This window comes from Mustela putorius, unplaced genomic scaffold, assembly GCF_011764305.1.
Source record: "Mustela putorius furo isolate JIRA1106 unplaced genomic scaffold, ASM1176430v1.1 tig00003859_pilon_pilon_pilon, whole genome shotgun sequence".
Taxonomy (NCBI): domain Eukaryota; kingdom Metazoa; phylum Chordata; class Mammalia; order Carnivora; family Mustelidae; genus Mustela; species Mustela putorius.
The window spans coordinates 16,536,904-16,554,181 of NW_025422011.1; the positions used below are offsets into that span (position 1 = coordinate 16,536,904).

The following is a 17,278-nucleotide window of genomic DNA, read 5'->3' on the forward strand; positions in this document are numbered from 1 at the left end:
ATTTTCAACAAATCAGGAAAGAATAGCCAATGGAAAAAAGACATTGTCTCTTCAATAAATGGTGCTGGGAAAATTGGACATGCAGAATGTCCAATTCTGGACATTCAGAAGAATGAAGCAGAACCATGCAGAAGAATGAAGCTGGACCATTCTCTTACATCATACACAAAGATAAACTCAAAATGGATGAAAGATCTAAATCTGAGAAGGAACTCATGCAAACCCTAGAGAATGTAGGAAGTAACCTCTTTAACATTGGCTACAGCGACTTCTTTCAAGATATGTCTCTGAAGGCAAGGGAAACAAAAGCAAAAATGAACTTTTGGGACTTCATCAAGATAAAAAGCTTTTGCAGAGCAAAAGAAACAGTCAACAAAGTTAAGAGGCAACCCACAGAATGGAAGAAGTTATTTGCAAATGACATTATGGATAAAGGACTAGTATCCAAGATCTATAAAGAACCTCTACAGCCCAAGACCCAAAAAACAAATAATCCAGTCAAGAAATGGGCAGAACACATGAACAGTCCCTTCTCCAAAGAAGACATACATGGCTAACAGACACATGAAAAAATGCTCAACATCACTAGCCATCAGGAAAATACAAATTAAACCCATGAGATACCGCCTTACACCAGTTAGAATGGCAAAAATTGACAAAACAGGGAACAAGTGTTGGCGAGGATGTGGAGAAAGAGCTCCTCTTACTCTGTTGGTGGGAATGCAAGCTGGTATAGCCACTCTGGAAAACAGTATGGAGTTTCCTCAAGATTTTAAACATAGAGCTACCCTATAACCAACAATTGCACTACCAGTATTTACCCCAAAGATACAGATGTAGTGAAAAGAAGGGGCACATGCACCCCAATGTTCATAGCAGCAATGTCCACAACAGCCAAACTGTCTAAGGAACCGAGATGCCCTTCAACATATGAATGGATAAAAAAGATGTGGTACATATATACAGTCGAATATTACTCAGCCATCAGAAAGGTTGAATACCCACCATTTGTATCAACATGGATGGAACTGGAGGGAATTATGTGAAGTGAAATAAGCAGATAAAGGCAGTTATCATATGGTTTCACTCCTATGTGGAACATAAGGAATAGGACAGAGGACTACAGGGGAAGGGAGGGAAAATTGAATGGTAAGAAATCAGAGAGGGAGAAAAATCATGAAAGACTTTGGACTTTAGGAAACAAAATGAGGGTTACTGAAGGGAGGAACATAGGCAGATGGGCTAACAGGGTGATGAATATTAAGGAGGGCACATGTGGTGATGGGTACTGGGTGTCATATGTAAGTAATGAATTGTTGAACAGTATGTCAAAAGCTAATGATGTATTATAAGTCAGCTAATTGAACATAATAAAAAAGAGTACAGCTTTATATCTTTCAGACACTGAAGAGAAACTAAGAGTTTCCTATCTCAATTAAATAAAAAAATTTTAAGAAAATAATGCATTATTCCAATCTAGATTGGAACAGTCATTTGCAGCTAGGATTAATCTAGTTTGCATCGAAGTCCTCCCCTGGCCTAATCAACTGTGACAAGAACACAGCAAGAGATTTGGGAAGGGGAGGTGGTGATGGAATAACACAACAGATTGCAAAGTAACCATGTAGATGAGAGTCAGCTCTAGAAGAGGTAGACATTATGCTGGAATATCTCATACAAATCCCATGACTTTACAGGCCAGTAAGCAAAGAGATGAGTTTGTTTATTTTAGCTTACTGGCAAAACAGCCAGAACTCAACAAATGAAAATAAAAAGATAAATATTGATTGCTTTGGCCATAAGTGGATTAAGTGTTATATATACATATTTACATTTAATATAATCACCTGAAAAAACCACTTCAGTTCTCAGTGAGAAAAGTGAGTTTCAGAGATTAAGTAAATTTTTTAAGGCTACACTGCTTTAGCATCAGAGCCAGGATTTATACACAGATTTCAAAACCTGTGCTCTTTAAAAATAATACTACTAATAATATCAACTAGGTTGTTTTTATAAAATGGATATGTGCTTATTATAAAGAGTCACATTGAGCTAGGTGAACACAGAATGAATAAACACCCAAACTCTTCCACCCAGAATTTAACATCATTAACAAAGAGTATCTTTCATATATCACTAAGAGTAAATAGATCAGCAAAATATCTTTTACAAAAAGGACACATCTAAAGATTTATCTTATTTTTTTTTAATGATTTATATTAGAGAGATGGAGAGAGAGTAGGGACAGAGGCAGAAGGAGAGAGAGAATTCCCAAGCAGACTCCACACAGAGCAGAGAGCTCAATGTGGGGCTGATCTCCAAACCTTGAGATCATGACCTGAGCTGAAACGGAGAGTCAGCATGGACTGCAGCATCCAGGCACTCTTGATGAATCTTATTTTTAAATAAAAACAGAACATTTCATTTTACTTGAATTTAAATGAAAAGAAATTATAGCAAAGAACTGTTGAATCTTTTTTTTTTTTAACTACAACAGAACCCCTTAATTACATTTATGAAATGTATAAAAAGATTGGGATTTTTTTTTTAAGATTTTGTTTATTTGAAAGAGAGAGAAAGAGCACAAGCAGGGGGAGTGGCAGGGGGGGGAGAGAGAGAAATAGATTGCCCACTGAGCATGGAGCTTGATGCCAGGCCTTGAGATCATGACCCGAGCTAAGCTAGATGCTTAACTGACTGAGCTACCCAGGAACCCTTGAGGTTGGAATATTTTTAAAAGTCAAGCAGAGAGCGTCAATTATCATATAGTTTCACGTATTTGTGGAGCATAAGAAATAACACGGAGGACATGGGGAGATGGAGAGGAGAAGGGAGTTGGGGGAAATAGGAGGGGGAGATGAACCATGAGAGACTATGGACTCTGAAAAACAATCTGAGGGTTTTGAAGGGGTGGAGGTGGGAAGTTGGGTGAATCTGGTGGGTATTATGGAGGGCACGTATTGCATGGAGCACTGGGTGTGGTGCATAAACAATGAATTCTGGTACACTGAAAAGAAATTTTAAAAAAATAAAAAATTAAAAAATAAATAAATAAAAAATTATAAAAAAATAAAATGAAACTGTTTCAAATTTTGAAAGTATTGACTCCTTGCTTTAAAAATAAAGAAATCGGTGCACTAATACTTCCCTATAAAATGACCTCTTAACCTCATAATTTTGGTGAGTTCTGTTAATTATACATTTTCAAGACTTAAGCTTGTTTTCTGTTCTGTAGCCATAACCATGCTTGTTTGTTCTTAGATCTGCATTTACAAAGATACAAGCAAGCTTATCCAAGCTTATCACAGTGTCCTGCACCAAAATTTTCTGTTGCTGATTTTTTAAATTTTGTTTTTCATATCTTGGTTTGCTTTATTTAATCATGAAATAGTTACCGTTCTCCAAGAATAGCTCAAATGAGCCATATTCCTAGAGAATGCCTTCTGCCTTTGATTTTGGTTCCCAACAGGTTCTAAGATTCTATTCCTAGTACATTTTTGAGGTTTACTGAACCTGTAGTTTAATGTCTTTTATCAGTTTTGGAATATTCTCAGCCTTTCTCTCTTCAAATGACTTCTACTCCTTTTTTTTGTCTTCCTCTTTTCTCCTTTTGGGATTCCAGTTACACATGAATTAGAAATTTATTGTAACTCCCAAGTCACAGTTTTTGTATTTTCTATCTTTTGTCTCTCTATGCATTATTCTGGATATTTCCTTCTGAAATACCTTCCAGTTCATGACTTATCTTTAGCTGGGTATTATCTGCTCTTTTCAGTTAATCAACTGAGTTCTTAAGTTTGAGAACTACATCTTTAAGGTGTATATTTTCAGTAATTTTTTATTTCCTTCAGCATATTGATAGCATTTGTCTGCATATCCCATGAATACTTTTAAATTATCTGTATTTTTCTTCCTCTTTTAAAAATCATCCCTTGTTGGGGCACCTAGGTGGCTCAGTTGGTTAACTGTCTGCCTTCACCTCAGGTCATAATTCCAGCGTTCTGGGTCAAGGCCCATTCTGGGCTCTCTGCTCAGTGGGAGCCTGCTGCTCCCTCTCCCTGTGCTTGTACTTTCTGTGAAATACATAAATAAAGCCTTTTTAAAAAAGTCATGCCTTGTCTCTTCATGACTGGTTATTTTCTGGTTCAGTAATGGACACTGAATAAGAAAAATTACAAAAGTGATTTGTGTGCAAGATTCCCCCCCACCCTCAGAGTATTTAAAATTGCTTTGGTCAAATTTAAGAAGTCTAGCATCTAGGATCGATTTAATCCAATTTCAAGGACTAAGATGACTTGAAACTGAGTTTTAGTTCTTAATCAAGATCCAATTCGATTCAAATTCACCTGCACTCCTCCTAAGACTGTCAAATGTTCTGTTCCCTTTCTCAGCTGCCTCTTCTGGAATTGGCAACTGGAAGTTACAAATTCTGGGGTAAACTCTTTGAGTTTCCTTCTTCTCCCAGATATTTTTCACTGTCTTGCTAGCTTTCTCGTGTTTTCAAATAGGTATCTTATTTAAAAATAAAAACAAGATACGCTCTAGTTCCATCCACATTGTCGCAAATGGCAAGATTTCATTTCTTTTGATGGCTGCATAGTATTCCATTGTGTATATACACCACATCTTCGTAGGAGAAGAATAAATGAAACAAGATGGGATTGGGAGGGAGACAAACCATAAGTGACTCTTAATCTCACAAAACAAACTGAGCGTTGCTGGGGGGAGGGGGGTTGGGAAAAGGGGGGTGGGGTTATGGACATTGGGGAGGGTATGTGCTTTGGTGATTGCTGTGAAGTGTGTAAACCTGGCGATTCACAGACCTGTACCCCTGGGGATAAAAATATATGTTTATAAAAAATAAAAAAATTAAAAATTAAAATAAATAAATAAATAAATAAATAAATAAAAACAAGAGCACTTTTTCTAGATTTTCTAATTATTCTTAGTGAGATGGTTGTTCTAAGTTATTGTCTGCCGTTACCAAACCTGAAGTCCTGATTAGTAAAAATTCTGATGTCAATTTTAACATCCAGGAAGACTCCAATCTCTGTTCCTCCCACTGTTATCTTGGCAAGATATCCAACTCTCAACTGTTCCACAGATGATCATGATGTGATTTCATAGTACTGACTTCAATAAATGTAGTCATTCATTCAGACTACCTACACCATGAGAATAAATTCCATGAGACATGGTCTGGCTTGATGGGGCAGAGGAAGAGAATCTATCTAGTGAAGGAATCAGAGTGTTAGAGAAATAAGGCTATAGAAGGAGTGATTTTGGAGAATGCCATGGAGAACAGGTTTTTATGGAAGCACAGATCAATATTTTCAAACACTGCAGAGACAAAGTAAGTCAAAAGGGAGATTAGGATATTGAGTCTGGTCATCATTGTGCTTACTTCAGCAACACATACACTAAAATTGAAATGATACAGACGAGATAACCATGGCTCCTGTGTAAGGATGACATGTAAATTTGTGAAATGTTCCATTAAAAAAAATTGACACCACCAGTAATCCTTAAGAGAATGGTTAATATAGACAGCTATGGATTGGAAAAATGAAAGACAGGTGAAGAATTGGGAGGTAGCATAGACTTTAAGGTGGCAAGTAATGAATCAAAACAGAATGATGGGTGCATTATTTTGGTAAGGAAAACAGAGTCAGGGAGAGATTTTAGCCCTTGTTTGACTTTTTTTTTTTTTTTTTAAGATTTCGTTTATTTATTTGATAGAGAGAGGACAGCGGAGGGAGCAGTAGGCAGAAGGAGAAGGAGAAGCAGGCTTCTGGCTGAGCAGTGAGCCCGACATGGGCTCACCCGACAGGTTTGATCCCAGGACACCCAAGTCCTTGTTTGCTTTTAGCCCAGGGCACTTTTGAGTATGTTTACAGACTGAAGGAAAGATACTAGCAGGAACAGATTAAAGACTGGAGGGATAAGCAAATTAGTTGATCTAAGTCCCAGATAAAGTAGAAAAGGAGCAAGTTTAATCTCTCCACTGAGATGTAGGAGTACAAAATGAGATAAAGGATGAGATTTATAAGTGCCAAGATGAAGATAAGGAGGTGGGAATTACAAAGATTCAGTTCTGTAGTATCTGTTTCTATGGTGCTGTAAAAAAGGTCATCAACTCATTCTTAGTATAAACAGTTCCTTACCTTTCTCTAGTTATTTTCCCTTTAACATCTGTAACACACAGATTTAGTCCTTCTTATTGACTTTAACGTGCAGAAGTAAGAAATTCTTTTATATTTCGATAGCAATCTTCTATCTCTTATTTCACAAAGTACTGGTTTCCTTTCCCCCCTCAAAAGAATCTTAATTTAAGGACCATGTAGATTGGTTACTCGCTGATATGGAAGCATAGGAGGACAAATACTTTCTCCAACATAAATGAAGATCAAATAACTTTAGCAACTGGTTCTTTATTTCCCCCATTTTGCGTTCTTATAGGTGGGAGCTCCGAAAGAGCAATAACTGTGTTTTATATACCAAGTCAATATATTCCAAACACTAAGGGTATTAAATAAATAATATATGGGGATAAATTTTCCAAATAATAAAGCTGACCATAACCCAGTCACAATTGCTGCTAGTAATGCAGAGGCTGAGCTTAAAATTACCACGAATAAAGCATACATATCCTTATCATGATATCCAGAAATTGAGTTATATTTTGGTAATTACAACTTTCAGTTAACTCATAAATATTTATTATTTTCTATTTGATTCATAGCAACCTGATGAGAAAATACCAGTATTATCCTCATCTTAAAGTGAAATAAATGAGGATTCAAGAGATTAAAGAGCATGCCCAAGTTTATATATCCTACTAATATATGCAGACCTGGAATTCAAACATGTTTTTGAGTCCAAAGCCAATGATGTAATTTACAAAGTTATACAGCCTCCTCCTCAATTTAGCACCTATAAGAGTTGGATGATAACATTTTCCCTTGTGCAAGAATAAGGAATCATACTCTTTGGTAGTTTAATAATGCAAATTTTCACCCTGTGCAAGGCAGACAAGTATATTGTCCAAAGCATAAGGATGGAGTTTAATGGACAGAAGCAATTATTCAAGAATGAGAAATGGAGCCTATCTTATTGTTTGATTTTACCTTTGCATTTTAGTGCCAAGGCAATGATGTGTTTTAATAGGGCATAAGCTAATAATGGTAGAAAACTTGTTCAGTATTTAAGGTAAAGAACTGCTTAAGGAGATATGACATTACCAAAGAGGCAACCTTCTACTTTGAATATCAGAGCATTAAATTTTATTTCTTTATTTTATAGTCTAACAATTGTGGTAGATTATATAAGAAAAGAATGAGGCTGCCCAAAGAGTCTGTGAAGAATTTTAAGGTCCATCTAAGTAACAGGAATTATGAACTATCACCACTGAATCTTAAATAATTAATTCTATTGAATTTTTTAATGGTTTGGGAAATTTATGCTATAACCAGACTTATAAAAAATAATTTATATTTAAACTTTCTCTTAGTATTTCTGCAGATCATGCTGTGTGTTACCAAACATTAGTTGGAGATAGTAGCTATAAACAGATGAAATTTGAGAAAATAATATAAAAATAGTTATGCTTGTTATACAATCCAGCCTCTTTAGAATATGATGCTGATTTTTTTTACAAACCATGCTTCATTCAACATGGAACATATGGCATTGTGGTTCTGAGAAAAATATATCTCTGATCAAGATTTCTATCACTAAATTTATATTTATGAGGCACTTCAAAAAAATTTTTCTTCTTTAATACTTACCCCTTTCTATTATAGAATGTTGCATACACACAACTAATCTATTAGATTGATAAAGCAATCACAAAAACTCAATAGAAAAGTAGCTTAATTAAAATAATTACACAATTTTGACCATAAGCAATTTTAGTTAATTCTTATCCATTACAAAGATTCTAACAGGTAGGTCTTAGTTTGTGAGATTACATGCTAATATTGCCTCATATTTCTTTTTCTACAGTGAATCGGAAACATAAAGCCACCTCAGCTGGTATAAGAAATTCACATACAATGTGAACAGAGAAAGGGAAAGGGAGTTTAAAAACAAGAAGAACAAATCAAATGCTTCATTTTTAATGTTATTCTTTTACTATATAAGCAAAGCAAATATGTTTAGGCCAGGGTCTCACTGAGAGGAACTGTTAAACTAGATATTCTATAAACATGGGCAAATGGCTCCAAATAAATCTAAAATATACAGTTTTTAAAAAATAAAAAGAATATCCAGGGCACCTGGGTGGCTCAGTGGATTAAAGCCTCTGCCTTAGGCTCAGGTCCTGGGGTTGAGCCCTACATAGGACGCTCTGCTCCGCAGGGAGTCGGCTTCGTCCTCTCTCTGCCTGCCTCTCTGCCTACTTGTGATCTCTGTCAAATAAATAAATAAAATCCTTAAAAAAAATAAATAAAAAGAATATCCAGTAAAAGATTTATACCCCAAATATATAAAGAATTTACTACAATTCCATACCGACACAAATAATCCAATTAAGAAATGGGCATAGAAACTTAATACACCTTTTCCAAGTAAGATACACAGATGGGTAACAGACACATGAAAAAATGCTCAACATCTCTAATTAGGGAAATGCAAATCAAAATCACAATAAGATACTACCTTACACCTGTCAGAAAGTCTGGTATCAAAAAGACCAGGAATAACAAGTGGTGGTGAGGATGTGGAGAAGAGGAAACCCTCATGCACTGTTGATGGAATGTAAACTGGTGTAAAAACAGTATGAAGTTTCATCAAAATATTAAAATAAAAATGCCACACAACTCTAATTCCAGCACTGTATATTTAACCTCTCAAAATGAAAACACTAACTCAAAAAGATATATGCATCCCTTTGTTTACTGCAGCATTATGGAAGTTATGGAAGCAACCCAGGTGTCCATCAATCGATGAGTGGATAAGTAAGATGTGGTATGAAATCTTGCCATTTGTGACCATATAGCTAGAACTAGAGGGTATTATGCTAAGGAAAATAAGTCAAAGTGAAATAAGATATAATTTCACTTTTATGTGGGATCTAAAACACAAACCAAAAACAAACAATTAAAAATAAAACAAAATAAGATAAAAATCAACCCAGAAACAAAATCATAAATACAGAGAAAAAACTGAGTGATTTCCAGAGGGTAAGGGATTAACAGGATGGGTGAGTTAGGTAAAGGAGATTAATAGGTACAGACTAGGGGCGCCTAGGTGGCTCAGTGGGTTAAGCTGCTGCCTTCGGCTCAGGTCATGATCTCAGGGTCCTGGGATCGAGTCCTGCATCGGGCTCTCTGCTCAGCAGGGGGCCTGCTTCCCTCTCTCTCTCTCTGCCTGCCTCTCAGTCTACTTGTGATTTCTCTCTGTCAAATAAATAAATAAAATCTTTAAAAAAAAAATAGGTACAGACTACAGTTACAAAATAAAAAAGCCACAGGAATGAAAAGTACAGTGTAGGGAATATAGTCCATAATATTATAATACTGGTGTAAGGTGATAGTAACTACACTTACTGTGGTGAGTGTAGTGTAATGTCCAGAATTGTGGAATCACAAGGGTGCAAAACTGAAAACAACGTTAACTATACTTCAATTTAAAAAGTTAAAAATGTCAATCACCTTAAATTGAGGAAATTTATTAATTTAATGGATAATATAGTATAAAAACTAAATTGAGTAAATTTATTAATTTAATGGATAATATAGTATAGTATCATGGATAATATAGTATAAAATGGATAATATAGTATAAAATTTAATGGATAATATAGTATAAAAAAAAGGAGAGAAGTGAGAAGTGTTTTTGATTTCTTCCTAAATAGTTTCTTTAAAAAAGAAAAGTTTATTTACATAAGTAATCTGTACACCCAACAGGGTGCTCAAACTCATGACCCCCAAGATCAAGAGCTGTATGCCCTTCCAACTGAGCCAGCCAGGACCTCTTCCCCACCAAAACAGTCAGCTTTAAATACATGCTATATAATGAATATAGACATATTTTTTAACGAACTAAAAGTGTGGGTAAGATATTTTTTATTTATTGTACATTTTGAATGTTCCATTAAGAATTATCTCACATTTTGGAATGCCCGGGTGGCTCAGTCTGTTAAGCATCTGCCTTTGGCTCAAGTCATGATCCCAGTCCTGGGATCAAGTCCTGCATTGGGCTTCTTGCTCAGTGGGGAGTCAGCTTCTCCCTCTCCCTGCCACTCCTCCTGCTTGTATGCACTCTCTCAATCTCTCTCTGACAAATAATTTTTCTTTTTTAAAGAGCTATCTCATTTTTTTGAATGAGAGATCTGAAATGAAAATTGCTTTTTTAGAAATCTGTAGTGTAGACTTCATCATTATTTCTACTTATTTAAAAACAAAAATCAGAAAAAATAATCTGATAAACCTGTGAAGTATGTAATACTCTACAAGACCAAGGAAAATACGATTTTCAAATATTTGGATTTAAAAAGAGATTTAAAAAACCTACATAAACATAATGTATTCTTTTTAAAAATATTGGTTGTAACATAATAAATAATTCAATACAAATGACTTTGAGCCCAAAGCATATACCATATATTACATGAAATAGAAAAGAAATAGATAAAATTCATGCCTCTCAAAAGACCCTACAAAGTCCAAATATTATATAGTAATAAACAATGTTTAAAACAAAATGAATATATAAAAGTATCAACTCATAAAAGTTATAAAATTTAATTTCTTAATTAAATTTTTATGGTATTGATGGTATTGATGCTATATTAAAATGACTGGTAGAAGGCAGTCAATAAGAACTTCAGAAATGTAAAACAACTGCTTGTTTTATATTCATTATATTTTATTGGAAAAGAAATACACATTCATTTTAATAACAAGTGTTTATTTTCTGTATGTATTGTGTGGATTGATAAAAACATTTTCCAGCATTAAGCATTTAAAATTCATACATTATTTTATTATACATTCTACAGCAAAGACTAAGAAGCAGACAAGAATGATTGCAGTAAACAGCCTAATTACAGAAAATAACTCCTATATTTTTACATTACAACATTTTAAAACAATTTTGTTTTTATTGAAGAAAGGATTTTTTCATGCATAATCAAAATTTTTTTCTATCATGGTATTAGGTTCCCAGGGCTGCTGTAACAAATTACCACACACTGGGTGGCTTTCAACAATAGAGATGTATTCTGTCATTGTTCCGGAGTTGGAAGGTCTGAAATCTATGCATCAGCAAAGTTGTTGGTTCCTACGTAAGACTGTAGGAGAATCTCTTCCATGCTTCTCTCCTAGCTTCTAATGGCTGCCAGTAATCCATGGTGTCCCCTGGCTTGTTGATATATCATTCTAATGTCTGCTTTTATTTTCATGTGCTATTCTTCCTGGCATCTCTGTTTCTCTTTTCTTCTTCTATTTCTTCTTCTTTTTTTTCTTTCTTTAAGCTTTTATTTATTTATTCAAGGGAGAGAGAAGGTAAGAGACAGAAAGCACAAGAGGGAGGACAATCAGGGAGAAATAGACTCCCCAGTGAGTGGGAAGCCCAATGCGGGGCTCTATCCTGGGGCTCCAGGATCATGTCCTGAGCCAAAGGCAGATGCTTAACCAACTGAGGCACCCAGGAACCCCTCTCTTCTCGTCTTATAAGGACACCACATATATTGGATTAAGGACCTGCTCTGCTCTAGTATGACTTCAGCTGAACTACTTACAACTGTAGTGATCATACTGCCAGATAACTTCTGAGAAGAACATGGAATTTTTTTTGGAGGGGCGGCAATACTACTCAACGCAGTGCAGTTACTTTCCATTTAACATTAAAGAAAAAAATCCCCATACTATACAGGATCCAAAAATGACAGATGAAATAGGTTAAGTCATTGCTGAATATAAGAGTGTATAAGAGCGTGATCTCTTATTTTCTAAACAGATACTTGGATGGGAATGTACCTTTGGGACTCTTTCTCATTCACAAATATAACTCATATACTAGAGAAAAACTTTTTTTTTTCCAGAAAGATTCAGTGAAGCAACCTAGGTACGTTCATTTTATTATTTTTCTAATTTGAGGATACTGCTCCCTAGAATATTTTCTAGTTCTGCACAATTAGAAATTAATTCTACTGCAGAATTGCTCAGATTTGAATAAAGCCTATAAAGTTACAAACAAGCTTGAGAACTTGAATTAAATATTACAGAGTTAAAGTAAATCTAAGGTGAATTCAAGTATTTAATTCTTATCCTTTGCCCATACTTATGTTGATATTTTATTCACTTGTACTCACCAATTCATAATCTGTCACCATAATTAAGGAGATGAATTTTTCCTATATTTGAATAGTTTACTAAGCATATTAATAGTATAATATGATTTTAGGGATAATCACTTAAGAAAACAATCCTTTATCAACAAACCTTTAATCAACATGGCAATATACCCTTTGACTAATTAAATCTATTATTAATTCTTCAAGTCATAATTCAAGCATAATCCAGGTCAGACCCAGTTTCCTTCAGTAAGTTAAATTCCTACTCGATGTTCTTGCAGTACCTCGTACTGCTTCTTTGTAGCTTTTACCATGATGTTAATTTTATATTGATTTTTGTGATTATTTAACTATCATTACTCTTCTCCACTAGATTATATACTCCATAGGACTGGTACTGTGAGGTATGTATATTTTATTGACCTTTGTTTCTCTGACTAGTTAGCACTTGTTGAATAACTAAAAAAATTAGAAATGCATATTTACATATAAAAAGTTGATATATGAATCATGAATCAATCTCATTAATATGTTAAAGAACCGCTTACCAAGTGAATATCTCCTAAATAAACATTTTACTATTACAGTTACTACTGGGTAAGTAAAAACATTAGGGGCACATTCATTTTAATATTTTTACTATATCATATACTTCTCTATTTCAAATAGACTTGGTTGAATTATTTTTGAATATCTCAATTAAAAATGCAGGATTCAAATGATAATAGATTTTATTATGTGTCAAAGGCATTCTGGGATATTATTAATATAAACGTAATTGACTTTAAATATACGTTTCATGAAATATTCACCATGAGAGCTATTAAAGCAATTCTTCATTTTTACATTGCAATGTGAAAAAATGGTATATATCATATTGTAAAATCCTTTTAAAACAATGAATACTATAAAATCAAAATTGACATTTAACAGTATGATGCATCTTAAAAATATTTGAAAATTTAAAATTTGCATAATTCCTATATTTAAGAGGACTATAGTACTACATAATTATTCTTAAACAGAAATTAAAATTCCTTCCATGATCATTACTAATTATTTGATCAACAGAAAGTCTGTTGCAAATCTGAATATCTAAATTCAGAATTTAAAGCATGCAGATACAATTATAATCTTTTGACAGCTTGAATTTACATATTTAGATATACACACATAATACTCTTCCTCTTTTTAAAAAAATTTCCTGATTAGAGAAAGGACTGCATTTCAAAAGTTAAATATAATTCCAGTTTTGAGATGCTGATGCTCCTTTAGTTGAACTTTCTGTGTCATGCTAACATTTCTGACATTTTCTTTCCAAGGAAAATAATGGTAAATACCCTTAATTTCCACATCATGTAGTACAACTCTTTCTATATATATCTCTCATACTTTCTTATATGAAGTTGTTCAGTAATACCACATTAAAAAGAGGGAGAGAAACTGTGAAGGAAAAACTTGAAGGATCAAATGATGAAAACTTTCTCATAATTTGATAGCTGCTCTAAGCTTGGCTGAGCGTGCTCTGGGGTTCTCCTGTACATCCTGATCTTCTGGAGTAAGTACTTTCTTGTGTATCAATTCCCACATTAAAGGGGCCCTGCCTATCAAGCCTCCTTCCTTGTTTTCATGACCTGACCCCAGCTGTGATGCTTGTATCACCTTCTGTCTAGCACTTAAGTTAAACCTTTCTGTCATGCTTATCCCAAGCAGAAATCGTTTGACTATGCGATCCTCTAATGAATGGAAGGAGAGGGCAACAAGGCGGCCACTGGGTCTCAGAAACTTCTGAGCTGTCTTCAATCCTATGTAAAGTTCATTGAGCTCATTGTTCACAAATATTCGAAAAGCTTGGAAAGTCTTGGTAGCAATATGGGTAGATCGTTGTAGCAAGTCTTTCCGTGCAAAAACAGCAGAGGGAGGAAATGCACCTATGAATAGATTTTGTAAAGAGGAAAAGAGGATAGGAAAAATTAATATTTTCCACTGTAAATCTACCGGGTTGTGTGTGCATAGAGTTAAGAAACCACATTTCATTAGAAAATTTGGCATTTCATCCATTCTTCCATTTTATTTCTAAGCACTCTATTGAGATATAAACTATTGTGTCAAAAACAGCTTTTGTAACTCTTAAGAGTAACTGGAGTAGAGAAGGAGTCAGACAAATATTTGAAAATATAACAATTAAAAAACTTCCCAACTTAGGTGAAAAATATTAACTCACTAATATAAGAAGTTCAGTGAACTACAAATATAATAAAGAAAACTGTATCTAGGTAGATCATAATCAAACTACTACAAGCTAAAGGTAAACGGAAAAATCTTGAATACAATAAAGAAATATATTACATAAAGGTGACCAAAAATAGGATTAACAGTTATTTTCTCATGAGGACAATGGAATCTATAAGATACTGGAATAATATTCAAAGTGTTGAGAAAAAAAAAAAAAACCAAACTGTTTTCCAAGAGGGCTATCTAAAACTATTTTTCAGAATTAAAGGTTCAAAGACATTTTCAAATAAATAAAACATGAGAGAATTCATTGCTAATATGTCTGCATTCAAGAAATGCTAAAGGAATATACACAGTGGAATACTATGCAGCCATCAAAAGAAATGAAATCTTGCCATTTGCGACAACATGGATGGAGCTAGAGCGTATCATGCTTAGCGAAATAAGTCAAGCTGAGAAAGACAACTATCATATGATCTCCCTGATATGAGGAAGTGGTGATGCAACATGGGGGCTTAAGTGGGTAGGAGAAGAATAAATGAAACAAGATGGGATTGGGAGGGAGACAAACCATAAGTGACTCTTAATCTCACAAAACAAAGTGAGGGTTGCTGGGGGCAGGGGGGTTGGGAGAAGGGGGGTGGGGTTATGGACATTGGGGAGGGTATGTGCTTTGGTGAGTGCTGTGAAGTGTGTAAACCTGGTGATTCACAGACCTGTACCCCTGGGGATAAAAATATATGTTTATAAAAAATAAAAAATTAAAAGTAAAAAAAAAAAAATTTCATGGATTTGTAAGAAACTCAGAGCAGCCAAATGATCCTGGGTCGGGGAGAGGCGGTGAGGGGAAGAGAATGAAGAAGGAGGATTCACACTTAAGAATTTCAAAACTTTCTAAAAAGCAATGGTAATTGAGACAGTGTGGTGCTGGATTAACAACTGACCCAGAGATAAATGGAATATAACTAAAAGCCCAGAAATAAACCCATAAGTCTATGAGCAACTGATTTTTTTTTTATTTCCCTTAGTAATTTCACAGAGAGAGAGATCACAAGTAGACAGAGAGGCAGGCAGAGAGAGAAGGGGAAGCAGGCTCCCCACTGAGCAGAGAGTCCAATGCGGAGCCCGATCCCAGGACCCCGAGATCACGACCCAAGCCGAAGGCAGAGGCTCAACCCACTGAGCCATCCTGGCACCCCTGAGCAACTGATTTTTGACAGTTGTGTCAAAGCCATTCAACAGGGAAAGTATGGTCAACTGAACAAATAGGACTAGATGGATAGTCATATGCTAAAAAATGGAGTTGGACCCTTAAATCACACAGAAAAATGAACTCAAAAATGGATCAAAGACATAAATGAAAGAACACTATAAAATTATTAGAAAGAATTCTGTCTTAGAAAGAAAACACAGGGATAAAAATTAATGACTTTGAATTTAACAAAGAAGTCTTAGCTATGACACTCAAATCACGAGCAATAAAAGAGAATTATACTTCATCAAAATTAATTTTGTTATTCAAAGGACACCATCAAGAAAGTGAAAAGACAAGCAAAAGAATGGAGAATAAATTGCAAATCATGTATCTAGAATATGTAGAATATATATCAATGGAACTAGAATACGTAAAAGAAGATTACAGAATGATGCATGTATGATACAATTTACATTTTAAAATATGCACATCAAAACAGACAAGCTTTACCTAGTTTTCAAGAATAGGGATGAACAAAAAATGTTGATTTTTAAATAAATTAATAAATGTAATTTTCCTTAGACTTACTCCATTGGCATACAAATATGATATTTTGTTCAATTAACTTATACAGGAATTTTCTTTTTTTTTTTTGATTAATCATGTCTTAAAATTTTTGTTCCTAAAGAATATTATCCCACAGAGATGTAATCCTTGTGGTCCAGATATCCTATGGATGAAAATCAGGAAGTATGGCTGCAATCCTGGCTCTTGAGTCTCACTGGCATGCTTCTTAGAAAGTAAATTATACAAGGCTGATACCTTAGTTCACATTTTAGTAACCTTTAGGTCCAGTAGTACATTAAGACAAATTTGATTAATCTTCTTAGAGAACCTGGATCAGAAATGAAAGAAATAATATCTTACTTGTACCAGAGAGCTGAGAACCTGGCTGTCTTAAGTTAACCAAATCCATGGTATGGGCTCACTCTTTCATCCACAAAAACTGCTTTGCTGGAAGGCTCGAAAATGTTAGATGTTAGACAATTTATCGACTAACAAGCAGGTCTCTCAGAAACAAAACGTCAAGTCAAAGCTAATTTGCTAATCAATCTCCCCATCTTTTACAGAAAGAGTTTTGGTTACTGAGAAATGTGTTCTACCGCATCCTAAGAGCTAAACAAATATGCAACTCTTCATATTTTATAGCGTTGACTTAGAGGGTGCTTCAACAAGGGTGTATTCCTAAAGACTCGCATGATTTAAACCTTGCATAATTCAATACTAATTTTCTCAAAGAAAAAACGTATTATAAAATAAATTTCAATTTACATTTTTTTTTTTTTTGTAAAATCGGACATAAACATCCATGGAGCACATGAAGCAACAAATAATGAAGCATGTTTCTGCTTTAATGCTTTAAAATTTTGTTTTATAACATTATCTCTAAAATTTTGCAGAAATTAAATGGATGGATCAACATGGTAATTGCTTAGCATTCTTGGCATTTTATCACATTTCAAAGATATACATTTGAGGATGTGATTATT

General features: G+C 34.4%; 1 protein-coding gene and 1 non-coding gene across 8 annotated transcripts in view; one reads left to right on the plus strand and one right to left on the minus strand.

Moving 5' to 3' along the window:
* METTL15 (methyltransferase like 15) overlaps nucleotides 1–17,278 on the minus strand; it is a 224,308-nt gene that overhangs the window by 17,671 nt on the left and 189,359 nt on the right. For 4 of the 7 annotated variants that reach the window (XM_004755893.3, XM_004755892.3, XM_045066109.1 and 1 more), the window contains one exon: nucleotides 11,539–14,229. The exons of 1 other annotated variant lie outside the window; for it this stretch is intronic. In XM_004755893.3, the coding sequence (XP_004755950.1) occupies nucleotides 13,784–14,229 (446 nt within the window). In that variant the 3' untranslated portion in view covers nucleotides 11,539–13,783. Of the gene's footprint in view, nucleotides 1–11,538; nucleotides 14,230–17,278 lie in introns of those variants that run through there. 2 more of the 7 variants (XM_013057938.2, XM_013057939.2) reach the window with 1 other exon arrangement.
* LOC123387796 lies at nucleotides 5,397–5,503 on the plus strand. The gene has a single exon (XR_006602285.1). It is a non-coding gene; the product is annotated as a U6 spliceosomal RNA (small nuclear RNA).